Source organism: Chelonoidis abingdonii, chromosome 2 (genome assembly GCF_003597395.2).
Source record: "Chelonoidis abingdonii isolate Lonesome George chromosome 2, CheloAbing_2.0, whole genome shotgun sequence".
Classification (NCBI taxonomy): Eukaryota; Metazoa; Chordata; order Testudines; family Testudinidae; genus Chelonoidis; species Chelonoidis abingdonii.
This window is the reverse complement of record NC_133770.1, coordinates 216,619,577-216,647,176: the sequence shown is the minus strand read 5'-3', so window position 1 is coordinate 216,647,176 and position 27,600 is coordinate 216,619,577. Positions and strand designations below refer to the sequence as shown.

Genomic DNA, 27,600 nt, shown 5'->3' with positions numbered 1-27,600 from the left:
CTTTGGTGCCAAAATTTGATGTTCATCACCTCAACCCTATATGAATAAATTAGCTGAAGATCTTTTGAGGGGAAACAAATGAAAATTCTGTGCCTGGAGAAAGTATTTGATTTCCTTTTATATATTATGTAATCTTGCTTCTGAACCACCACCATAAAGGCACCCGGTCAGTTCTAATCAGTTATAATCCACAGTGTTAAGATAGTATGGAAAGCATGAAATTATCACTGGGGTATGATATTGCAAATAGGTCAATTTTAACAGAATATTTTAGTTTTTGTCTGATATGGGTGCCATATTAGAACCTATAACAATCTTTTATTACTGATAACAGTATGTTTCCAGGCACAAGACACAGGTGCACAGTGACATTACAATAACTTTAATTTTAAATAAAAATAAATGACATACGTATGGTGAAGGAACATATATAAGATATTTATTACAGACAGATGAGGATGATTACGTATGAAATGTGGTGGAGGAACTGCAATCACAGTCAAAGACGGTTCAAATTCAGGGAATCCCTGAAGAATGATGTGGTCATCGTGTGGGGATTTTGCTGACATCAGGTCTCACTTCTGTTTGGCACCAGAAATGGTTTTAAAAGGTTGCTGCACTAATGTATTAGATTATCACTGAAGACATGAGTTGAAACGTAGGTATACCTGCTGAAAAGAACAAATAAGAAGTTTTAAGAACACACAAATACTGAATTTCACATTAGAAGTGCAGTTTTAAAGCAGAAAATTAAAAAAATATGTTTAAAATGGAACTCTGGATATAACTTCAGGCACATATTTAAGATACAATTGAAGAATTTATTTTTTTTTAAATAAAAATAGCAATTAACTAGAATCTGCAACTCATTAACCCCTCTCACAACAGTAAACAGAAAAGTCACCTAGAAGACAAACTAAAAGGTTCCAAATGAGACAGGTCAGCCAGTTCCCTGAGAAACAAAATAGAATTTCAGAAAAGCTAGATTTCAAGCAGAATCATTTCAACAAAATAACTACTTGACATGGCAGTCAATTAAGAGATGGTCAAAAACAAGCAGCCATATACATCCTGCTCAGGGGCAAAGAGAATAGTCAAGTGACCACATTTGAAAATCAGCCTAAAAATAGAGTACTGGACAGTAACTGCAGTGCAAAAATCCAGGCAATAGAGAATATTAAAAAATATTTTTTGTTAAACACTGAACTTTTTGATGGCCAGAAAAACAGAAAATGAAACCAACAAAATAGCCTCGAATGTTATACGTGAGAAGGAACTATAGTTTTTTTGTTTTGTTTTGTTTGTTTTTTTAAAGTCTACCTGCCCTTATACAGGCACAAATTAGGTTGGAAACTGCTTTGAGCTGAACAAAGATTTTCAATAATGGGGTCTCAGTCACTTGCCAGGGTGAGGGTAACAATTATTGATAGTCAAATATCAGAGGGGTAGCCGTGTTAGTCTGGATCTGTAAAAGCAGCCAAGAGTTCTGTGGCACCTTATAGACTAACAAACGTATTGGAGCATGCACTTTCGTGGGTGAATACCCACTTCGTCGGATGCAATCCGACGATGCATCCGACAAAGTAGGTATTCACCCACGAAAGCGCATGCACCAATACGTTTGTTAGTCTATAAGGTGCCACAGAACTCTTTGCCAATTATTGATAGGTTTTCCTCTGAGGTTAATATCTGATAGTACATCAGGTCTCAAATTTTCAAAGGCATTTACAGATGTGGCCCAGAACTAGGTGATTCAAAATCTTCTCTCTGAACTTTCAGGTACGTCTGTAACAGACAGCCAGGGCTGTCTGGATTAGCTCAGATACCAGCCATCTTTGAAGCACTATACACTACTCTAAGTGCACAAGAGATAAAAAGACAATTTAAATGTGAATTAAGTTCTCATCAGTCTCTTCTATTAATCAAAACATCTCAACTCTGACAAATGTAGGACAGTACGCCTTCAAAGGTAAATCTCCACTGCAGCTGAGCATGCTTCCCAGCAAAGGTATACAGACATTGCTATTCAATTTATCTTTTGAAAGTCTAAACCTATTCAAGATTTTGATAAAATTTTCCTCCTTTTCCAAGCACAGAATTTAAAAAGCCTTATATTTAAGATATTTTAAAATCTATATAATCACAAATTTAATTACTGCATCTGAAAATTATGTATGTAATGTTTTACATCTACCAATATTTCATATTGTAGCCATATATAAATATAATTTTCATTTGAGTGCGCTAATGCATTGGGACGGTACATCCCCTCTAACTGCCAACTGTGTTCAAAAGTGGTTTGTTACTGAATAGGCAGGCTCATAACTCCTGCATCAGCTCAGTGCATACAGTTTTGTGATGAAAAATGCCCGGATTTAATGAAGTTCTGTGAAAAAATCTTCCCTGTACATTGTTATGAGGTCAAAAGATAGAGTTAATATTCATTGCCTCCCTTCATCCCTATATTTATTGTTTGGGTCACATAAGCTCATTCACTTACACTACAACAGGTGGGCTAAGAAATGAAATGTCAAATGTGGCTACTCATGGGGGGAGGGATAGGTCAGTGGTTTGAGCATTGGCCTGCTAAACCCAGTGTTGTGAGTTCAATCCTTGAGGGGGCCATCTGGGGATTGGTCCTGCTTTGAGCAGGGAGTTGAACTAGATGATCTCCTGAGGTCCCTTCCAACCCTAATAATCTATGATTCTATGATGAAGAACACTGTGTGTATAAAAAAAGTCAGATAAGTTACAAAAAACCTTTTTAGCCACACTAGAGCTCATCTTTACTTCACAGAACAAAAATGGCTTTGATTAACTAATCAAAAATTAAGAATTTAAGAGTTTAAACAGATTTCCCTTATTTTGTTTTGGTGTTCAATACAAAGGAACATGTGGCACTTTTACCTGTTCCTTTATGTCTTGTAACTGCTGCTGCAGCTTCTGTACATCTGCATTGACATTGGTGTTGTCCTTGTCCTTCTGCAAAACTGGAATGTTTCCACTTGCTATAATGCAGAGGAGAGTAATATTAAAAGCCTAGAACAAGTTATGCAGCCCTTACAACATAAAGAATAATTACTTTTGTCTGCTAATCATAATACTACTATTTCCATTTATCTGAATTATTGAAGCATTATCTCTAGCACTTATATTTTGATAATCAAATTATATTTATTATAACTCACTAAAATTCCATTCCTAAACTAAAATAATTTACTGGGAAGCTTCAACTACATCAGTTTTTGACAAATATTTCCCTCACCGTGGCTGTTAAAATGCTAGCAGCTACCTGGAGGCCTGTCTACATGAATGCCTTCATGGTTGCTACCCATCAGTGATGCTCCACTGGTGAAAATTCTTTGGCAAAAAAACAGTGTAGATACTTCAAGTTATCCACATTGCTGCATTGTTTGGTAATTCCAGACTGGGACTGAATCAATACTGCTAAAAATATGCAAATATTTGTCCAAATTGTTGAACAAACTTGATTTGGCTGTGTTTCCACCTATTTCATGTTCACTTCGTGAATGTTTGGGAAACAAATTTACTGACAGAAACAGCAAGTTTACAGTGGAAAGTTTCGAAAGGCAAATTTTGAATTTTTAAGCTTGCATGTTCCCATTGGACATGTGATTCTGAGTTACGTTCATCCCGTCAGGGATCAAATATATCATGTAGTTATTCCAATTTAAATTAACCAACAGCTCAAATTTCAAGTACTGAATGCATACAATGAACCACACACAGATACACACTACAAAAAATTATTCACATAACTTGAAATAACTCTCAGAATAATTTAATAAATTCAAGAAAATTATAAACTGTTTAAGAATTAGTCAAACAAAAAAAGGCAGAACTCACTGAATAATTCCGACATCACGAATTATTTGGCCAGCTTTATCCTAGACAAAATGTTCTATTTCCCACTTCTTCTGGGGCTCCTCTGATTAGTCAAAGAGGCCAAGAAGTCAAGCTAACATTTGTAATTTGTATGGGGCCACGTGCTTATATTTATTTATGTATTTCAATTATATTAACTGATAATTCTTAGAGTTTGTTCCATGTGTCACATAGCTATATGGCCATGAAGTTCTGGAAGTTAACAAGAAGGGTTCAAATCATCACTGACATATATACACACATGATGATTCAGCTTCTAGTATCATTCTTCTTGGATATTGAAACAGCCCTTTTCAGACAGGGTCTATGCTACAACAGCATCTACCACTATCCCATATGGCGAGTGACAAACAGTAGGTGGCAGGCTGACACTAAAACTACTTTCTTTAAAACTTTCCTTCAAACGTATGATGTGAGGGATACATGGTCAACCCCCTTTTTTCAATGAAAGGAGAATGGAAGTATTAGAGAAAAAAGAAACTCACAAATGTCATCAGTGGTATCTTCTGTACCTTTCCCTCCGCAACACAAAATGAACGGCACTCTCCGCTCAACCACTGCCCGGCACTGCACACACTTCTTCATCAGGCTTGCACAGTCTGGGAAAAGCAGAAATAATTTACTCTCAGTAGCCTGCTAGTCTCTTTATTCTTACTTCTGTGATTAATCAGTTCATTTCATTCTATCCACAAATACACTGTCATTTTATATAGTACATTTACACCACCAATGGCTTATGACAGGAGGGAGCAGTCAGGGGATAGGGAATGGTGGTGGTGGGGTTTGGATGGGATAGGGGTTCCAGAGGGCCATCAGGGGGTCAGATGGGGGCAGGGGCCGGGCCACACCTGACTGTTTGGGGAGGCACAGCCTCCTCTAACCGGCCTTCCATACAATTTAGGAAACTCGATGCAGCCCTCAGGCCAAAAAGTTTGCCCATCCCTGTTCTACAGACTACTGACCATCAGCAAAGCCTCAGCAAGATGTCCCAGAAATTCTTGAAAGTTGTGGTGACAAAATGATCACTACATCCTCATCTTATTAAACAAAGAAGGGACAGTTTCTGGAGGCTCCTTAAGTGTTTTCTATATCCTCATCAGTTGCTGTAGCATACACATCACATCAAACAGAGTGATCTGTGTTGCAGCAGATTCTCTTTGAAAACGTGCCCCATTCTGTTTTTCAGAGAAAGACAGCTCTTGCTGGAATCTTTGTATGTGGTGTTAATGGAAGGTTTAATCATAAATGTCTTAAGAAATTATTTGGTTGCTATACCAACTAAAGTTTAATTATATTTACACCGCTAGATGCCCTCACAAAACTGTCACAAAGGAATTACATGACAGTTTGTGTCTCAATCTCAAAAAAATGTAATGCTAATTTATTTACAGAAATGTACAATAGGACTCTCAGACTACCACAACCCAGTCAGAATAAAGTAACACAGGTAGGTGAAATAAATCTGCTCTTTCAATTTTCTAGTTAAATAGCTACAGTTCTGTTACTTGTCCTCCAAATAATTAAACTTTATTACAGGCAGGTGGTTTTATTGCATTCCAAATAATGTCAAAGCTCTGATTACCAGACCGAAGTCAATTTACTCAAATAGCCTGCAATTAAGTCAACATTTTAAAAGACTTTTTAGTGACTATTTTTAGCAGACATCTTTTGTTGCACAATCATTATTTTGAAAGGTATTACCTGCCAAGACTACTTACTCTCGCAAGCACACATGTGACCACAAGGCTGGAAGAGTACTGCTGCTTTCTTGTCTGAACACACCACGCATTCTTCAATCTGCAGAGAAGAACAGTAAGGAATAACATGGGAAAGATTCCTCTCTTTTTTCTATCTATTCCATTTATATCTATTTGCTTACTTCCACCACTTAGCAGGGCAAAGGGAATTTAATAAGCTCTGCTTAGTGCCATGTTAGCTACAACAAAACTAGGAAGAAAAAACAGAGCTGATTCACCACCTCAAAGTGAGATTTAAATGAGAGATTATCATATCTGTATCCAGAAGTCCTTGCTGGCAATATTTACGCTCTTTGCATTACTGGTTATCTAGGAATTATAAATCACATTAGCTAGGAGAATAAGACCAAAAGGCTGGCGCACACATGTATTTTTCTTGGCTGTACGGTGCTCAATTAGTTTAGAAGGACTTTCTGCTATAATCCAACAATGTGTTGAGGGTTTCTCAACTTTTACCAAGGGTGGACCACATCTTAGAGAAACAGTCACACGGGCCACCCATCTACTGATTCATGAATGCCTGGACCACCACACTTCCCATTCATATAACATCTTTGTGACAACGAGAGTAACTACTTATGCAGAAAAATAAAGTATTTGATGTACTTTTTGCTTTCGTAACACAAGTTAGCAACTGGAAACAAAAAGACAGCACCATCTCTCTGCAGACCAGTTTGGGAAACTGGTTTAGTACAAGGCGAAAGATTTATACGATCTGAAGAGAAACCAGAGCATAATCTGAACTATGAAAAGTGTTTATATAATAAAAAGGACTTGCTCCGTCAGAGAAGAGGGCCAGTCCTGATTTCAGAGTGGGAGCCAGAGAGTAGAGTCTGGGCTACGATGGTCACCAGCTAATCACTGACCTCCTTTGATCAACTCCCAGTGTGGCAAATGGTGGGGTTGTCTGGCTGATGCGGAAGAGCACCCACAGAGACAGCAGGAAGTAGAAGCAGGCTTTTCTGAACCACTCTTCACCATTGTAAAAACCCGTCCCAGCCTCCCTGTCCCCCTTACCCCCAGGCTTACTAGTGGCATGTTATCAGTTTGATACTCTGTATGCATTAGGTAGTTTGCTATATGTCATATTAAGGGGAGGGGTGGGGGAGTTATAGCTGTTGATGGCACACCTGGGCTTTGAAGCAATTGCATGGTTTGCACTGTGCAGGCACCTTTGGATTTTGAAGCGACTGTATAAGCACTTAATATAACTGTTTTGTCTTCAATTCACAGGACTACATATCTGGTGGCTGATCCTGGTACCCTGGGCTACATTTCTGTCAACAGAGAGAAAATCAGGAGGCCGGGGGGCAGGCGGGAGAGATTTAGCTGGTGCTCCCAGCACCACAGAAGTCATGCACCTTTAATGTAAATACAGTGTAAGCCACACTTTGCTGGAGAAGAAGGTTGGATTTACATGGTGGCCAAGGCATTTGTATGAGGCCTGATGGATGCCTCAGACAGGGGTCTGCATGGGGTTGGGGCCATTGTACAAGACAGTCTTGGTAGGCCTGGATGTTTTAGGATGCTCTGAATTTGAGCACTGAAAAGGTGGAAGACTGCTGACTAGTTTGGGAGGCTGTTGCTCCACCCTTAACATTGCTACCTTTCGGAATTCTTATAATAAAAGTTGCAGCAATTTGCCTAAGACAGATAATTCTTGTTTCTGTCCTCATTAGCCCTCTGTCATTTGCAATGTGCAACAAGGAGCAATATCAGATAAATGCTGCACTTTGCTCTAACCACTGACAAACTAGACGTAAAAGAAACCATGGCAGCTGAGACAGTGTAGTTTGTCAGTACAGTTAGGCTCTTTTCACAAAAAAATCACAACTGCAGGAAGAATAAAACGGGAATATTGAGAATTGTGTTAAGTACCTTTGTTCTGGACTGAACTTGCTCTTTACAGATGAGGCATTTCTTGACCCGTGGTGAGCAGAGGGAACAGGTGGCAATATGTCCACATGGGCCAAATAACGTATCTCTCTTCATGTCTGAACACACCATACATTCTTCTAAAGTTTCTGAGTCATTGCTGATCATAGAAGGACTTCGAGAGCCAACCTGTCCACTAAAAAAACATCTCACAGTAAGGCTTAAGTCAGCATTACAACCTTGTGCATATTCTGAAAACTATTTTTTTAATCATACTGTACATAAAGCAGAGTCATTTGCTCATGTGTATTACTCATTCTAGTTTGTGCACATATTGTGTCACCCTTTCTGTTAACTCCCATGTAAAACTGCTGAGGCATTTGGGTGTCAGTGTCATCAGTATGGAGATTACAGTTCTAATTTTACATGAGGTACAAGCAGTGCAATTTTCTGGCTGATAGAAGCATAGCTACATGCTTGGATAAACAAATCTGGAGAAAAAGTTGATAACACTTCTACTCCCATATTTATGTCAATATTTATCTTGGCCTGGGGTTCTCAAACTTCACTGCAACACGACCCCCTTCTGACAACAAATATTACTACACAACCCCAGGAGGCCCAAAACCTGAGCCAAAGCCCAATTCCCACTGCACGGGGTGGGGAGGCCAAAGCCAAAGCCTGATCCCCACTGGCCCGGGCAGGGAGGCCAAAGCCCAAGGACTTGAGCCCCAGCAGGGAGCCTGCAACCTGAGCTCGGGCTTCGGCTTTGGCTGCAGGTGGCGGTGGTTCGGGCTTCAGCTCTGGCCCCGGGCCCCAGCAAGTCTAAGCCAGCCCTGGCAACCCAATTAATATGGGGTTGCGACCAGCGTTTTCTCTAATTTTTTACATCCATGCGTGGAATGAATTTTCTTATGTGAACCAATATGGAGATGATGTGAGACACGTCACCTTCATATTGATGCATGTAACAAAATTCATGTGGTGGGAGTGGACCAAGGGATTTGGAGTGTGGGAAGGGGCTCAGGGCTAGGACAGAGGGTTGGAATGCAGGGTGGGGAGGGGGAGGGCTCTGGCTGGGAGTGCAGGCTCTGGGGTGGGCCTGGGGCTGAGGGGTTCAGGGTGCGGGAGGTGGCTCAGGACTGGGGATCAGTGCAGTGGGTGAAGAGTTTGGGATGCAGGCTGCCCAGGGGCTACGGTGGGAAGAGAAGACTCCCCCCAGCCCTCTCTCGCTATAGCAGCTCAGACCGGGAGAGAGGCACCTCTCCCTGGCAGCTCTGGTGAGGGTGGGCTGGGCTGAGGGAGGGGCTCCTCTCCTCGGCAGCTCCAGTGGGCCTGGGCGAGGTGGAGGGAGGGGCCACTTTCCCCCAGCTGCGGCAAGTCCGTGGAAGCTCGGTGCTGGGGCCGGCCCGAGAGAGGAGCACCTGGCCCCCAGCCACAACAAATCTGGAGTAGCTCGGCGATGGGACCAGCCCGAGGGAGGAGCACCTGTCCCCCAGATGCGGCAAATCTGTGGCAGCTCAGTGCTAAGGCCGGGTCCAGGGAGTGGCCCCTTTCCCCCAGCCAGGGCAGCTCGGCACTGGGGCCAGCAGGAAGAGACACCTCTCTCCACCAACACCTTTAGCCCCTGTGCTTGGCTTAACAGGCACCTGTGCAGCCATGCAGCTCAGAAAGAATTCAGGTTATAACCCACTTCGGGGTCTCGTCCCACAGTTTGAGAACTGCTGACTTGGAACTTTTTTTTTTTCTGCTGCATACCCAGCAAAGGGAGCATATGTTAAACAAAACTTTACTCCAAGAGGGCTAACTACACAAATAAAGGTGCTTGTGCACAAACAAAATAGCCAAATGACTCATGTTCCATGCAGACAGAAAGGCTGAGAAGAAAATACCTGCCAAACACGGGCAGACAGTTGATACGAAATTTCCTTTTCATTTTATTTAGAAATTTAAAAATCACAATACGGAGATAAAAATGTAAATGTCAACAGAAATGGCTATATGGATATGAGAATTAATGAAAGGAGCCTTTAATCTCTAAATCACTAACATGAATCTAACCTGGACAAGCAGTAACTGGAAACTTACTATTTAATGGGTGGCTGATGGCATACATAAAATATTGCAGTCAGTACTTCCTAGAGGATAACCTACTTCATAATTGCATGCCCCACTATTTTTAAGTATAGTACTTGATACAGAGAAAGAACACTGAAAGGGCATGGATATAAAATTACTCTATAAGATAAGGAGGGATGTGCTGCTCACGCTTTAAGCAGAATAGGGAATCTTACTCTGTCCTGTTGCTCATTTTGCACTTAATTTGTTGCCTCAGTTTCAACTAATAATTTTGTAAACAACACTCAAGACATATGTAGAATATATGTAACTTTACTTACCTTTATCCTGATTTTCAGTAGTCTATGATTAATACTTGAAAAAGAGACTTTGTTTTATTTATTCTACTTCAACTGATCTATCCCAAGGAAATGAAGACATGCAAAACATGATGCTCAGAAATTCCATATTGTGTTTATATACAAACCTGACTTTTTCTTTGTGACATTTAGCCAATGCTTTGCAGAGACTAGGATCAGGGCAGAGGTCAAGAGGAGACTGACCCTTCTTATTACGAATACTGAGGTCAGCTCCGTTAGCTGCCAGAAAGCAGGCAATAGATGCTGCACTCTTCTTCTCTGCTCCCTGGGTACCAAGTCCCATTATTAACTGAAAGAAAGTAAATAGGCAACTGACTTGAGATTCTCTATTTAAATACTTGAGAATATAGTCTTACTACTCAACGAAAATGGACCATTTAACATGTGCATATATATAAGAATATATTTTCTAAATAGTATTTTGATGAAATCTGAGCATGCATTTTTAACTTATCTACAGTTCTAAGATGAAAACCATTGCACAATTACCCAATTTTCAACCCGATAAGTTTCCTGCATAGACTAATTTATTAATGGCAGTGACATCTAAGTAGTCAAAACACAATGTAATTGCTGTGCACCTATATTCTGGGGTCACAGAACCAGTGCTCTCCAAATCTAACCCTAAATCTCTGTCACAAAGCTTAATGGTAGCACATCATTCTTGTCAGTTTTCTTTATACCAGTTTTTCCAGTTATCCTGCTTTGACCAAACAGTTAAGGGAAAGAATGCAAGGCCTTTTGAGTGTGGATCCATTAAGCCATCTTCAGCAAGCTTCACCCTTTCAATAATAAGATCTTCTACAGATTTAAAACCTGCAGAGTAGAAACTAGAAGAACAAATGACTTAACACTGAAAATGTGTCTATCCTGGAAGACTACGGACAGCTGGAGAACTAGAAGGATGACATCACAAGTACCAAGGAAGAAAAACCCAAAGAAATGAAAGAGGAAGTGATTTCCCTTTCTACTGTGACATTTATTTAGAACTGAATAAAATATCAGTAAATTGGGAACTGAGTAAAACGTGAAGATAACTATTATAATGAATACAATAACATTATAAAACAGTCAGCTATGGTCCACTTAATTTTAGTAAAATAAACTTTTCACACTAACAACTTCCACTATGTGCAATGGGAAAAGAAATACGTGAATGTGCTAGATGAACCTCATGAGAGGTGGTGTTTTTTGTTGTTGTTGTTTAAGAACTTGTTAGCCAATGCCATCATGTGGGAAAAACAAACCCAAGACCCTTTACCTCAAAGTGGACTTACAGCATCCAGTGTAACTGGAGTCTTGCTTCTGCAATAGTTTATTCAGTTGTAATATTTCATATCCTGATTGCCATTTTAGAGACACTGAAGTCAAACTGCAGTCTCAAAGGACTGACAGCTTTAAAACTTTAATTTAAACTCAGTGCTACAATGGAGGAAGAAATCATCTTTTCATTCTAAATATTTCAAAGATCTTTTAAATCTTAGATTCGCTGTGTAGTATGGGCTAGAGAAGTCTGACGGCCCACCCTGAAAAAAAGGCAGCTATTGGGTGATTTTAACAATGGAGTTATTAAAAATCAAATTTCTCAGATAAAATCAAGAAATGCAGATCTACTTTATGCAACTTAAAGTTATCTGTTAGCATTTAGTGGTCACTGTCCCAAAGTGAGAGAGAATGTAATTTTGTTGCCAACACTACTACTTAAAAGGCCAAATTCTGGGATTACAACTAATCTTCTTTCAAAGGTTTTTATCCAACTTCGGTATTCATATCACTATCCTACTTAAAGCTATAATACAAATTCTTCATGAGATGGCCGTAAACCTACAGTAAATACACTACAATAAAATTTGCATATTTTACATGCATGCACGTAACTCCAACTGATTTGAATGGGAGCAGTATATGCTCATGAAGGTAGACTGTGAACCTAAAATATTGAAACAATAATTTACAGTTAAATCTGTTTGTTTGTTTTTTAACAGTAGTAGAGGAAATAAGAAACCACACCTGCCTTCTGTTATACCTAAACTATCTAATAAATGTGTGTTACAATATTATTGTATATTAGCCTTATTTAGTCAATAACAGATGGGCATCGAGATAGTCTCCTTAGATTTGATTTGACACATTTCTGCAGGATTAAAAACAACAACATTTTGAGAATGATTCAAGATAGTTTCCAGGCATGCATTAGCTAGACTTTTCAAAGGGGTACTGCTCTCATCGTATGAAGTGGACAAGTCAAGCTAGATTACAAAATCTTTGCATGTAAGCACCACTCCCCTCCACATCCTGCATGGTTTCCAAATATTTCCTTCAGTTATGCAAAAGTTCTTCTTGTGACAAAGGAAACTCATGTAAATATAAGTGGGAAAAGTCCAGATCTATGACTGACCTCAGTGGGAGCTGCTGCTGGTTGCTCACCACTTATTTATGTGTTTAAATATGTATTTATGAGCTTAACTTTCAACCAAGATTTTCAAGAAAAACTTAATCTGTTCTGACAATATATTGCTTCCAACTGAAGTACACAACTCAAAGAAATTGGAAGACTACGGAATACAATAGTCTGGCAACCCAACCTCTCAAGAATGACTTAACCAGGAACTCTTGAGATGAAGAGGGGAAAACTGGTAGCCAAGAAAAAAATCTTCAATTTCACGTAGATGCTGCCAGTGCTGAATCTGAGAAAGAACATTCATGTGTGTCATGCTTACTGTATGCTTGCTTCAAATTTAACTTCTCAAACACAAAGCATTTTTAGTAACTTGTCATAAAGTTCATTTCAGACCACGGAACTGGAGTGAAACCTTTATTGTTTTTACTACATTTATTTAAGAGGCGTTCTGTGTAATACTACTCCAATGTTTCCCTTACAGAAGGATAGTTCAGTGGTTTGAGCACTGGCCTGCTAAACCCAGGGTTGTGAGTTAAATTCTTAAGGGCCACTTACGGATCTGGGGCAAAATCAGTACTTCGTCCTGCTAGTGAAAGCAGGGGCTGGACTCAGTAACCTTTCAGGGTCCCTTCCAGTTCTAGGAGATAGGTGTATCTCCATAAATGCCAATCATTTAGGAGAACAGTAAATATTTATTAAAATAATATTTCAAATCCTTCTATAAAACACTCTGGCAAGTACATTTCAACTGAGTTAAGAATGTGTATTTTTTCCTAATATCCCTATTCATAACTTTTTGATGTTGACAGGTATGCCTCTTTGATACATCCAATTTTACTTCATTTGATTACTTGTATAGGGGTTACTATTAAAAAGCTATTGAGTATCACAGGTGATTTTCGGAGGTAACGGTTACGTCCCTATCTTATTTATATAGGTTGGTACTTTAGTAAATGTTGACCTTTTTAATGCTGTACAGTGAATTTACAGTTTTGAATAGATGCCTTTTTTCCTATAAAACTTTTGTTTAAACGAAACTGTCTCCAGAATATTACATGCAATTACAGTAAAAAATGACTACATAAAACTGGCGCTTTGTTACTCAGCAAATCGAACTCCTTGGTGTATTTTGAATCAAATATTTTAGCAACAGAAAATAGTTTTTACTTCCGTTTACATCTGTTAGTCCTGCACAGACAACACAGACATGAATGTGATGTATGAATTCTACTCCTGGTTTCCGTAGCGACATAAAATTTACTTCCAATTGCAAGGTAAAATTCAATCTTATACCTACACAACCCTACTGTTTCAGCAGGGTTTACAGGAGTAATTGAGGGAGGAAATTCTGCTTTAATCAAGAGAGGGAGGGCGCAATTGGTGTATGTTTGTCCCACAGATTCTTTACTAGTAGAGGTGAAGTTCCATGATCAAGAAAGAATTCCGCCTGACTTTCAGATCCCAGGTGAGTTAGCAGAACTGGCTATGGTGAAAAAAGCCCACTATTTTTAATTTAAATTGAGCAAGTTTGATCTAGAGTCACTGAGAAAAACATTGTTCTACTATAATGTCTAGAATACTTTTCAAAGCAAAACTGAACTGTAAGGTTATGATTTAAAACAAGACTCAAGAATTTTGGCTGAGGCACCTTATAATTACACTATGGCATGTTTACGCATCACCCAGTGATGTATTAAGCAATAACTTTACAAATATGTGGATGTTTAGAAATATTTTATGCATCAAGTGCAATAAAAGCAAAAAATCCTGAAATGTAACGTACACACAATGGCAAATATGCACACACAACAGCAAACCAATGATAACAAAATGGTTATTTTAAAATGTGATTTGTTTTTAAAATCACCAAAGCACTTAACATTCAAAAAGGACTAGTCTAGAAAATTTTTCTAAAATGAGGCAATATATCAGTTAAGAGCATTTGACTTTTTAAAAGATGTGTCTAAGAAATAACTTTAAAATAATTCATCTCTAAACAGAAGCATTGTGTGTCGTGTTTTAGTAAGGAAGAAGTGTTAAGTCTCTCAATTAGAAGTTTTATTTAAATAACCTCCTTTGCCTTAACTATAACAGCACTAGTAGGGATAGTTATTATTCTTAGTACTAAGTTATGCCAGTTCAGTCTAAGGGCTTGTCTACACTGGCACTTTACAGCGCTGCAACTTTCTTGCTCGGGGGCTGAAAAAACATCCCGAGCGCTGGAAAGTTTCAGCACAGTAAAGTGTCAGTGTAGACAGTGCACCAGCCCTGGGAGCTGTGCTCCCAGTGCTGATAGCTATTCCCACGGAGGTGGTTTTTTATGCTGTGACCACACAAGCCACATTAAAGCACTGCCATGGCAGCAATTTAATGTTGCCAGTGAAGACTTTAGAAAGATGTCTCCTGTTTCTCCATTTACTGTATATGGATTTACATCCTTGGAATAATATTTAAACTGCAATGTTACCACAATAAGATAGTTGCCTTATTTATCTCTCTCCCCTTCTCCCCAACATCCATGACCATCCTTAGTTTTTTGGGCATTAACAATTTAACTTTGATCCTTGCTTTTCAAAGTTGGTGAGACACCAGCCTCATCAGATGGACGTCTGAAATTAATTTATCAGGACACAAATATAACATACTAGGTAACATGATTAAGCTACAGCTAGACAAAATTAACCTGCATAAGTTCTCAAAGTTTTAGAGCTAAAACACAAAATACAATACATGAAAGCTACAAACAAAGCCATGCAAGAGGTTAAATCAAAACATATTTTATTCTTAATCTCTGTACTGTATTACTGCTTATTTGTTTCTATTTCAAGTAATTTCTGGCACTCATACAAGTTTACTACCAAAGACAGATTTATGATATTTTTGGGCACACACCTTTTTCTTTAAAACAGATGAGTTAATGAGTAAGCATAAAAAAGTGCATATGTAACAATTTGATTTTAATATGGCCCCGCAATTTGGTGAAGAATGTCTCTAACTAAATCTGTGCTGACAACAAGCAGTTCAACAGTACAGAATCTTCAGACTATACTACAGAAAGGTGTGTACTGGAAAGAAAGTAATAAATAAATGAATTTTATTTACTGTGTTCTTTGATGGCTCCCAAGCAGTATCTACCTTGCCCACATCTTGCATGTCTTGGAGCTGGCGAAGCTGTGACAAAGTATGATGCCTCAGGGCTTCATGTAGAGGAGTATCCCCATCTTTATCCTGAATATCCAGTTTAGCACCTGCACGGACTAAGAGCTGAAAGAGAAAGAATCTTATTTAGATAACACAAGGAAAACTAGCAATATTATTTTAAGGGAAAAAATATAATGGAAAATCAGTTATTTTAACTACCCTAAAAGGCCTGAAAATGATAAAGAAATTCTTATTACTTATCTTACAGTAAATTGATCGAGAAATGTTGTCCCTATGTGTATTTCACTCCAGGTGCAAATGTGCTCCATGCACCTGAGAACGGAAGACTTTTCATTAGTAGTGTCTGACAGTCTGCGCTGGTGCCCTCTACCTCTGAACTGAGGATATAAGGGGCAGCAAGGACCAACAGCCTCTCCAGTTCCTTCTCTACCACAAATCACTTTAGGAAAGAATCTGAAGTAGAAGGAAAGGAGGGTGGGTAATGGAATCCATGAAGGGATCACACATCTCAAACTCCAGTTACCATCAGATAAGCAATCAGAATTTCTCCTTTGTGTGATGGACCTCCGAATATACTCTACTTGAGGTGACTCACAGGCAGTATTCATTGAAGAGAAGGATAAAGGACCCCTGCTGCGCCACAGACTGCAGGACTGCTGTGCTGAAGGATACGTCTGCTGACGAAGCTAGTATCAGGGCACAATGTCTAGTAAAGGTACACAGAGAGGCCCATGTTGCCACACTACAGATCTCCAGAAGGGGAACACCCAAAAGAGAATCTACTGAGGTAGCCTGGGCTCTCACTGTCAGCTCATAGCAAAAGCAAGATGCAACAATAAACCCATTCAGAACATCTTTGTGAGGAGACTCCTTCCCATTTAATGTTTAATAAAGGAGATGAAAAGCTTCAGAGATTTCTTGAAGGGTTTGTACACTACATGAGGAGCATCCAAAGAACGAGACTTCCTGTCTTCTCCAGCTGCATGAAGTTTTGGGTAGAAACCAGGTAAGCCATGATCTGATTTAAGTGGAATTTAGAGAGAGTCTTTTGAATGAACACAGGGTGCAGCCTGAAAGAAGCCTTGTCCTTACAGAAAACTGTGTAGGGTGGGTCTGTGGTAAGGGCCCCCAAGATCACCTAGTCTTCTAGTGAACTGCAGTCACAAAGGCCATCTTCACAGACAGATGAAGAAAGGAGCAGGAGACGAAAGATTCCAGTGGAAGATTCATGAGTGCTGACAGTATGAGATCAAGATCCCAAGTCAGCATAAGTTTCAGTACCTGAGGAGAGGTTCTGGCAAGGCTTTCAAGAACTTCACAGTTGTATGAGGGGGTGAATAAAGAACAGTTTACTACCAGAGGATGGAAAACATTAATCACTGCCAAGTGCATTTGCAGCAACATGTGAGACTGACCCAATCATTTTAAAGAGGAGATAGTACAGAATGCTAGGAATCTGTGAGCCCTTTGGAAATATCAAATGATGCGGGCATCAGATAAAAATTTATTCCATTTTGCAGCATAACAGTTTCTTGTAGAGACTTTCTGCTATTATTGATGATGGACTGTATCGCTTCTGAACACGACCTCTCTAAGCTTGTTGTCCATCCAAATACTGGACTGTTAAGATTGAGGGATGCTGGGATTGGAATGGGAGACACTTGATGTCTCCGTGAAAGTGCCAACTGAGGCTATCCACAGAAGTGTATATTATTCCTGAGAGGTGCACTGCTAAAAAAATGGTGATTTGGAGTTGGCTACACCTATTCCAAAGCTTTATCACTTCTATGCAAAGAGGAGCGGACCTTGCTTCTCCCTGTATGTTATATAGTATACTGTAGTCATATTGTCCAACATGACCTGAATGAATAGGGCATTGATGAAAGGCAGGAACCTTTTGCAGGCTTTGCGGAGTGCTTGCAATTTGAGGAGACTGATGTGAAGCTTAGATTTTACTGGGTCCAAGAGTCTTGAGCCACGTTTGTCCAGATGCACTCTCAATTGAATAGGAAGGCATCAATAAATTAGCTTCAATGAAGTCTATTGTTTATGTGGGAACTAAAAGGAACTTTTCTAGTTTTACCAGGAGCCCTGAGGATTGAATGAGGCTGAGAAGGGATAGGGTTGTTGATTGTATATCTTGGTATGATCAATGCGACCAGCCGATCATCAAGGCAGGGAAATACTGGAGTGCCCTGGCAATGCAGGTAAGCTGTCACCATGGATAGCATCTTCTTGAAAACTCTAGGGCCTCTCAAAAAAACAGAAGGGAAGAACTCTGCATTGGTAATCGTCTAGGTCTCAGAATTCCACAGGGAAAGCCAATGGTACCGGATGCCTAGTAATGCCTCAAATGGCCAACAGTACTGGAGAATGACAGCCCAATGTTGTGTGTTCTGCTGAACAGAAATGGACTGCTGAATCAGCCCCTCTATGATTAAGGAGCACACCCACTTGCAATTAGCAAGTGGAAAGTTTCCTTAGTGACCGTGTAGCCTAAATCCATCCATCTCTACAGAATGTTAGGTTTAGTTCAATTTTTTTCTTCGTAACAGTTTTCTAGCAAAGTCATAGGCATACATGTGATACACATATCAGCCTAACACACATTTCCAAAGTAAATCCAAATAAAATCTAACTCTTAAGAAAAGAAATGATTAAAATAATAAAGATATCTCATATCATTAGTAACTTATTCTGGCACTGTAGATTATAAAACAACCAACTGCTGAAGAACTGAAGAATTCACCATTCTATCGCCTGACAATACTTACAAATTCTTTACTCTTAAAGAAATTAAGTTGCTAGCCATTATGCTTGTGAAGATAACTGTCAAACATGAGTTGATGAAGCACTACTTTCCCTAGTGCACAGACAGATCACAATATTAGTGTGAAAAAACAAGATGGTCAGTTTCATCGCTGCTATTAAAAAAAGATGTTACCAGTAAAAATGTCATAATATCAACTTCAGACTTCTAAGGATTGGCAAAAGCCATGAGTAGCAGCTAGGGTGACCAGACAGCAAATGTGAAAAATCAGGATGGGGGTGAGGGGGTAATAGGAACCTATATAAGAGAAAGTCCCAAAAATCAGGACTGTCCCTATAAAATCGGGACATCTGGTCACCCTAGTAGCAGCAGAGGCAAAAAGACCCCAGAAAGCAGGGATATGAGGGGGAGGAAGAGAAATAAACCTCCCCTCCAGCAGCCAGAATATTCTTTGAGAGGGATAAGGTAGCAGACATTCCCTCATCTCAAAACACAAGAGCCAAAGCCTGGAGCGATTTGGGACTTAAACTTCCTCAGGCACCTACTAGTCAGAAACCGATATGCAAGACTGCCCTTCCTACCCCCAAAGCAAGGTACAGGGACAGGAGCCAAGTAAAGAGCCCTAGCACTCTCAGAAAATGGCGTTAGACGGGCTTCTCAATGGGTTACCACTGGATCTCAGAAGTGGGCCCCATTCCTTCTCTCTTTGTATTCCTTCCTAGTAGTCGTGACTGGAATGTTTTTTCAAGCGACTGTTCCCACATGAGGGGAACAACCCGCAAGTTCCACTTGCAGAAGTTTCTCTTTAGTTACTGTTGGAGTCTGCTCTCTTTCCTTGCAGAATGGGTAGAAGTAAGCCCTCTATGCCACCAAACATCCAGAAAACTGCATGAATCTCGAGGCAACCATGGAAGCCCAAAGTCTCTGCACAAGAGCCTGAGCTACCCTTTCCCACAACAGCAGGGCTCTTAAAAGAATCATACTACCCTTAACTTCTACATCACAGATCCATAACGCTACACCTTTGGAAGGAACCCAATAGGAATTAATAATTTTGATTCATGGGGGCAAATATATTCTTTGCATGGCTGCATAAGTTATTTTAGGGTTTTTAGTTAATCCAGCTTCGAGGTGTGGATACTCTGCTAGGGTTCTATTTCAACATTCTTGGACATAAGCACTCCAATCTGATACACCACATACTACTAGTTCTTCTACATGCCTATTCTGCTGCTCATCTGTTACATTAGCATTGTGCCCACAAGGTGGTATGCCAGCTCTAAAAGGGCACAGAGGCTCACCAAATATAAATTTAGAATAGCCTGAAGAATGCAAGTGACATTGATTCTATGAAAAATATTCTTCTGGTGGCAAGAAGTTCCAGATATAGGGCCATATCACATGCTTCACTGCAATGAGATCACATCTGTCAACACTTGTGGGTAAGAAAAAATATTTTCTAATAATGATAAGTACAAGCAGGACAGATAACATTTACCACTCGTCACAAGATTTTTTAAGAAAAAAATAAAAAGAAAAGAAAGCTAGGTAGGTAGGTTGGGTTATAGGAATAATGGAGAAGCTCACACGCATCAAGTGTTCTTTGCATTGCCTGTGTCCAACTTATTGATGTACTATGGATTTTTATGGTCCAAAAATGGTGTCCTGATATCACATTCATACAGGTTATCTACTCAATCTTCAGTTTGGTCTGGTATATCAGATGATCTGTCTAACTAAAATTTCCACTGCAGTTTCAACAACAAAAAAGTATTCTTCCTACCTGTCCTAAATCAGTTTTGTATTTCTCCCTGGAAGTGACAGCATTTCAGTAAAGTGTGAAACGTACTATATAAAATCAAAGTAAATATTCTATATGCTAAATATCAACATTCTAACTGGATTTTAATAATGACAGAAGCTCTGCATCATTCACTCTAGGAAGTAATGAAGTTTTCCTCAACTGGTGCCATCAACTCTCAACTTGAATTTCAACAAGCAGTTTTGTGCACACACAATTTAAAAGGTAATTTTCCAAATATGACCTGAGTCTGAATAGATACAGTATTATTTTATCAAAACAAAACAGTTGGCTCCAGTGCCTCTGCTGCTGCTCATGGCTTTGCCCAGATGCAGAGTGAAAACTGCACCTATTCAGAACACTGAACAGCAGTGAAATTGACAAGAATCAGAGCACAGCCTTGGGGAGAAGTGGCAATACAGGTATTTTTCATCCTGGTCAATAGGGCTAGCTTTCTAGCCTAGCAGGTGTTGAGTACATTTTCAAAATCCTGGTAATTGCTACCCTGTTTTGGGTATCATGAATATTACTGTATACTGCCCAGGCCTGATTATCAAATTAGGTCCGTGTTCGTGGTTATAACAACGTTTGCACTGCATTGTCAGAAAAAAGCATTTACAAATAGCAAGCATAAAATGGTAGATATTTACAATGCACACAAAATTGTGCCCCAAAAGGATGTTCAATATGAAAAAAATCAAGCTTTAACTTATTTCTTTGGCTATTAGGAGACAAACTTCTATCAAGGGTGTTAACCTGAATAATTTCACTATCTGTTGGCTCTGTGAAGTCTGAACAAGCTGTGACAACAAGTATTCCAGTCTTTTTTGTTTTCATTTTATCTAACAAAGAAATGCTACCTGTGAAAAATCACAGATTGAAAATCTGACATCTGTAGTAGTTTCTCAACACTCATCGCTCTCATTCTCCCTTTCCCTCCCCCGTTCTTGCCACATTGTGGGTTTGTATCCTCCGCAAACTGCACACTATGGGTCCCCATAGAGGACATAACCACAGAACTTAAGGTCTGAAAGTGACATTCCACCTAACAGAGGTTACTGTTTAAGAGATCAGAGACACAAACCTAGCACCTTATATATAAGATCAAGTTAAACATACTTAGTTGTTTTTCATTTTAATGGCTTTACAAAAATATCATTTACAATTTATATACACCTCTACCCCTTTATAACATCACCCATAACACCACAAATTCGGATATAATGCAGTAAAGCAGCGTTCCAGGAGGGTGGGGCTGTGCACTCTGGTGGATCAAATCAAGTTTGATATAATGCAGTTTCACCTATAACGCGGTAAGATTTTTTTTGGCTCCCGAGGACAGCGTTATGTCGAGGTAGATGTGTACTAGTAGCGCAAAGAGACCAAAGTACGGACAGGGGTCCCGCTGTGGAAGGTATTATATAAAACGCACAAGCCCTGCACTAAGGGGCCTAGCATCTAAGACAAGGAGAGACACATGAAGAGTTGGGGAGAAGGAAGGATGTGACAAATGAAATGGCAGTGGCCTGATGGATTTGTTTAAAGCAGGCATTCTGTTTTTAAGGAACAGAATGGAAGAAAGTACTGAGACTGTTGTGGGAGAAGGATGAAGAGACCACTTTGAACAGTAAGATTACTCATTTACCTCAAAGGGTAGCAAACAGCATGATAGAGAAAACATGTGTGTTTTATATTTTATGTAAAAATATTTCATTAATATAAAATTATTTAATAAGTTTCCAGTAGGCAGTGTGAAACAGGTGGATCTCTAGAAGAGATCTGAATGAAGAGGCAGTAATAATCTGAACACAGTTCAGGAAGAGTGTTTCAGAGGAGGATGGCGGCTTGCCAGCATGCATGCATGGAACCTGAAAGTAAAAATGGTTATGGAAGAGGTTAACAAATGGCATCTCTACCAGAGCAGACGTGGAGAGGACACAACCACCACCAAGGGTGAATAAGTATACAGGGGCAAAATTACAAAAGGCCCCTAAGGCCATCATAGTAAGCTTGAACTTGATGCAGTGAAAAAGGGGGAGTCACTGGGATTTTGAGAGAGAAGGTGGTAAAAAAAACCTTTAAGAAGATATTTTTAGCAATTCCATTTTGACTGAACTGGAGAAAGATGATGCAAATGTCAGAGAGGCCAAAGAAATGGCAGTTGCCATAATCAAGGTGGGAGATAAAGACACAGATGAAAGAGTTTCAGCTGTGTGGACAGAAAGAAGAATGTGCATCTGTTATGCTAGTTATGTCAAGAAGTTAATGCTTTTCTGCATCCAAGCATTCATCTCTAAACCTTAAGTAGTAGACAAGTATATGACTGATATACTAAATGTATTTTCAACCTTGCCTCCTCACAAAACATGTTTCTTGACTGGTTGATACCAGAAATAATTTCTTGTATAAGAAGCCCAATGAAAGTAAGATACAATTAAAGTATCTGTCACCATACATAAGTAGATGAGGTATTTCCTTTGTCACTCGGTATACCCAGAAGGTTTAAATGAGTTGATCTAAATTCAGGATACATCTTAATTAATCTTAAATGCTAAAACAAGTGGTTATACGAGGCTCATGTATTCCACCTTCTCTTAATAACTAAAGTCACACTGAACAGAATAAAGCTAATCCACGTGGTTTATTACAGATAGCTTACCCTAACTATTTGTGTGTGCTGTCGTTCAACGGCAAGGTGCAGTGCAGTTTGCTGGTTTACATTCTGGATATCCAGGTTAGCACTGCCCTGAAAAAGATGTGAAGAATGTCAGATTTCAACAGTAAATCTAGAAGTAAAGTAGCTAATTAGAGCAAATAATAAGATTCTGAATGTGATACCTCCTTGATTTGGGAGCTTTGAAAAAAATTACCAGTGTCAAATTTTCTAGAGCACTAGCACTAGCTCACTGCACAATTTCCAAGTTGTTGACTCTAAAGGGTTAAATTTGTTCAGAAAAGTACTGGAGCAATTTAATCTCTCTGTACCTCTTACAACTAAGTCAATAAAATAATGATCCAAAGGGCAAACTTGGCACATAGCAAAGGGAAGCCCAATGCTATCCCAGCTGCTTTGGCAAGATATCTGCTTCAACAAGGTTAATCAAAGGCATGAGACATTTCAATCCTCCTGAGAGGAAAGCCTTACCTGATGCACCAAGAGTTCAGCCACTTCCACATGATTATTGAGTGCTGCCAAATGTAAGGCAGTATAGCCGTCATCCTTCTTCTCATCCACAATCCATGGCCGTGGTAGCTTGGACAGCAGTACACGCATTGCACTGAAATAATTATAAACATGTGTTATAGGAACATAGGCAGAAACATCTGTTGGATACCAACTGGACTACAATACAGAATGACAAATATTTTATTCGCATATCAGAACTATAAACAAGTCATTAAATTCAACTAGCAAATTTTAGAAGTGTATAAAAAATATACTGAAGAGCTTTAAACATAAAAATCCCAAAGTAAGCTGCTTGACTAAAAAGGCAAACCCCAATAAATAGCAAGAAAATATATTCTGTAAAACATCTGAAGAGTTATGGAGCCAGCTTAATTTTTCTTCTGAAAGATCACAGAGCAATTGCAATTACATTAAGCTAAAATACTTACTATTTTCTTTTATAGACATACATTACATATTTGGAAAGGGGAAGGTTTATGTAATTCTATTTGAAAATATCAATATCTTCTTTCACTTAATTACAAATAAGTGCGTTTCATTGCATTATGACACTTCAAAATCTCAGATTTTAAGACGTGACTAGGCTCATTATGACTCAGAAGGGAACAATATGGCCTCTCACTGAGAAGAATCCTAATTGCTGAGGTAAAATGGGGAATGACCCAGACAAATACAAACAATTGAAATTGTAGGTTGCGTATTAATGCAATATACGTACTGTCATAATAATCAGACCAGCGGTCAAACTACTCCAATATCTTACAGTAGTCAGTACTAAATGTGTGAGAACGTAGTGAAGAAGCTCATGAGAGTTTAATTAGGTTTTGATAACATTTTCAAGTTTGTGAGAATATAGCAGTTGCCTTTTAAAAATAGTTTGTATTTGACACAATTTGTGACTAGACTCCAAGCAACTCTTCAAAGCAACCCCAACCTGTATCATACATGAATACCATTACTGGATTAACTAGCTTTTGAAACATACCAGATATGTACTTTTGAATCTATATACAGATATCACAACACATTGAACTCATAGGGCTCATACTTGAAGCTGACATTTTTTACTGCGTTTATTCTAACCCTAATAATAGTATTTCAAACTAACTTAACAATGTTAATTATAGTAATGTTATTCCATGACACGTGTTTTTAGTGATAATGTATCTAGAAGTGATGACACTGAAACTGAAGCTGCATTGCTGGGGGGGGGACGGGGGACGGACAATTCACCAGTATGGAATACCATTTGTTCTATCAAATTTCTATCCCACGTCAACCTCTTATAGAATTGTAGGACGGGAAGGGACCTTGAGGTCATCTAGTCCAGTCCCCTGCACTCATGGCAGGACTAAGTATTATCTATCTAGGCCATCCCTGACAGGTGCTTGTTTAACCTGGCCTTAAAAATCTCCAGTGATGGAGATTCCACAACCCTCCTAAGCAATTTATTCCAGTATTTAACCACCCTGACAGTTAGGAAGTTTTTCCTGATGTCCAACCTAAACTGCCCTTGCTGCAATTTAAACCCATTGCTTTCTTTTCCTATCCTCAGAGGTTAAGGAGAATAATTTTTCTCCCTCCTCCTAGCAACAATCTGTTATGTACTTGAAAACTGTTATCATGTCCTTGTTATTATGGTTAGAACAGACATTCATGCTGCTCACATACCACCTGGTCTGCTCCACTCCACCAGACTGACATTGCATAGCTTTCCCCTCTGAATATGCAGGATTCAGTGGTAGCACAAAGTAATGCAGCCAAATATCAACACTTCTTGCTGACTCATTCTTTAAAATAAAGGTAGTGAGTAAAACTAATCTTGATTTTGTTTTTGTTTTTTTTATTTTTAAACTTAGCTGCTTTGGGCTCCATCTAAAGGAAACCCTGCCCCTCTTTTATAGGAATAACTATAAATCCCTACTGATATTTGCTTACTATGTCATCACCAGACAGATGGGATTAGCAGAAGACCCAAGATCTGAAACTGGGAGCTGGATGAGGTGCACATTTGCTTCTCCCTCCCTCTCGCATAGGCTAGCCAAAGGGATGTGTGTGAGAGAATCACTCCTGCCCCCAAAATAGGGTGGCAGGACTGTTCAAGACGACCAGGTATAATTAGGGAATTATACCTGGGAATTCAGAGCCAGCAGCAATGAAGCCATATAGGTTAGTGAGCTCCCCTCCCTCTTCTCCCTGCATGGCTATGTATGGTAGCCTGCAGCGTCAATTCCGCTTCCACTTCTCTCCTTACCCAGGCCTATGGGATTCATCATCTTCCACCTGAAGCAAGAAATTGGGGAGGAAGGACCACTTGGATTCCTTGAAGTGAGAAATCAGACATCTAACAACAGATTAACTCAAGTTGATAGAATGGAGTATGTCAATAGAACAGGTAAAACTTGCCACACTGGACAGTTTCACTGTCACTCACTTTGAACTCAAAAGCAGCAGTCTTCCCTTTGCCCACTGTACTGATTTAGTTCTAGGGTGGAATAGGAATAAATTGCACCTAATCTTCTAGCTGTCTTGTCTTTGGGAATGGCACCTGGAGAACTGCCCCTCTAGACACCAAAAATCATCTAACAGCTGTGGCTTCTAGCAGAAGCAGTAACTGCTAGAATCTTGTGTTCAGGCAGTCTCTGCTGATGTCACCCCATTCCCTCCCACTTGCTGTGACTGTATGTAACTCACAGCAGATGCAGAGCTTCTCCCTATAAGAGCTAAATTTGTATCTCAGTTACAAGTGGTGCCAGTTAAAGACAACTTGCAGGCTGCAATGCAAAGTAGACATTGGTTGCTACACTCTGAAATTCAAATAGCTCTTTATTAACCATGCAAAACTGCGATCTAGACTCTTCTAGATGTTGCATATAATGGACCCTTCCACAGTGAACCTCCTGGCCTTTTGTATTTAAACAAACAGCACTCCTGTAAGGAATTTTAGTTGAGAGGCACAGAAGAAAGCAATGTTCAGACACTTAACCACATCACATACTCATGGATTTACTTTAGGTAGAAAAGAATAACAAACGTAACTTTCTTGATGAAAGTGGAAAAATGTTTTGCTTCCTTGGTAGGTTTACCTTCAACTGGAGGCAGAGTCGGTTCCTTCCTTCCTCATTGTCCATATTATTTATTACACAGCAAAACAAGATAATGCTTAATAAAATACACATTTGTTTACAGGTCAATTGTAGTTTAGTTTTTATTCATGATACTTCACAGTATACTAGTAAATGTACAGTATACTAGTAAATGTACCTTTTTAAAAGTGACATTAAACAGACCTCTCTACATCAGCTCTACATAATAACTCTTTGTAGAGATTTTTCTGCAGAATTATGAAGGATATTGTTTAGCGAAGTGCCAATTACCAAGATTTCAGTGTAACTCAGTAAAGAAGCATATGTTAGTAAATAGCGTGCATTACCTCACAGTGCTTGTTAGTCTAAACAATTAATGAATAGCAAGTTCAAGTACAAATCAACTAGCATGCCATGCACTAATCTTCCATGTAGACCCTGCTACTGTGCATTAAAAGTTCCCTAGCACACAGTAGTACAATAGGAAACTTAATATGCAGTAGCAGGATCTATATGTAGAGTTACTGCGTGGCATGCTAGTTGCTGTAGATTTATAGCCCAACTTGTCATCCGCTAAATTCATGTAGGCAAGTCCATGGTGTGAGGATACCAGAAGTTTTAAAATACAGGGATATATATACACACAAATTCTCAGTTGTAGCCAGTTACAGATATCAGAACTTTTGCTATCTAGAAAGCAGCTTTGAGAGTGAGGAGACAGTGAGAGGGAATGGACCTGGAGCACTGTGGTTCACACCTCATCTGGACTATAGCAATGCAATACACTTTGTCACAAAACCATCATGCCTAAGGAAACGCCAATTACTACAGAATGCTGCAGTCCATCTCCTCATTAACACAGGCTACCAATAGCACATCAAACCTGTATTCTACTTTCTACAGTGACTCCACACTGAAGGAAATACAAGGTACTCAGTGGCCTGGGCTCAGCATTATCTAAAACCCAGTCTAAAATTTCAGAAAACCATGGTTGACAACTCCTCTTCTCAGGCTCAAGGTAACTCTATAATAAGGGTAAAGTCAATCTGTTTGGGAGACAGGGTATCTGAGGGGCCAGTCCAAGACTGTGGAACAAACTCCCACAGGAACTAAGGCCTTGTCTACACTTACAGTTTTGCAGCGCTGGCCGTTACAGCTGTGGTCGTACAGCTGTGTACGGCCAGCGCTGCAGTGTGTCCACACTGACAGCGACCAGC

General features: G+C 39.4%; 1 protein-coding gene across 2 annotated transcripts in view; it reads right to left on the bottom strand.

Annotated features, from left to right (window-relative positions):
• Positions 1-27,600, bottom strand: part of MIB1 (MIB E3 ubiquitin protein ligase 1) — a 143,337-nt gene that overhangs the window by 9,535 nt on the left and 106,202 nt on the right. For both annotated transcript variants that reach the window (XM_032795805.2, XM_032795804.2), the window contains 8 exons: positions 23,256-23,388; positions 22,770-22,856; positions 15,480-15,641; positions 10,084-10,265; positions 7,542-7,734; positions 5,625-5,703; positions 4,392-4,505; positions 2,908-3,008 (listed from right to left, as the gene is read on the bottom strand). In XM_032795805.2, coding sequence (XP_032651696.1) covers positions 2,908-3,008; positions 4,392-4,505; positions 5,625-5,703; positions 7,542-7,734; positions 10,084-10,265; positions 15,480-15,641; positions 22,770-22,856; positions 23,256-23,388 — 1,051 coding nt within the window. The remainder of the gene's footprint in view (positions 1-2,907; positions 3,009-4,391; positions 4,506-5,624; positions 5,704-7,541; positions 7,735-10,083; positions 10,266-15,479; positions 15,642-22,769; positions 22,857-23,255; positions 23,389-27,600) is intronic.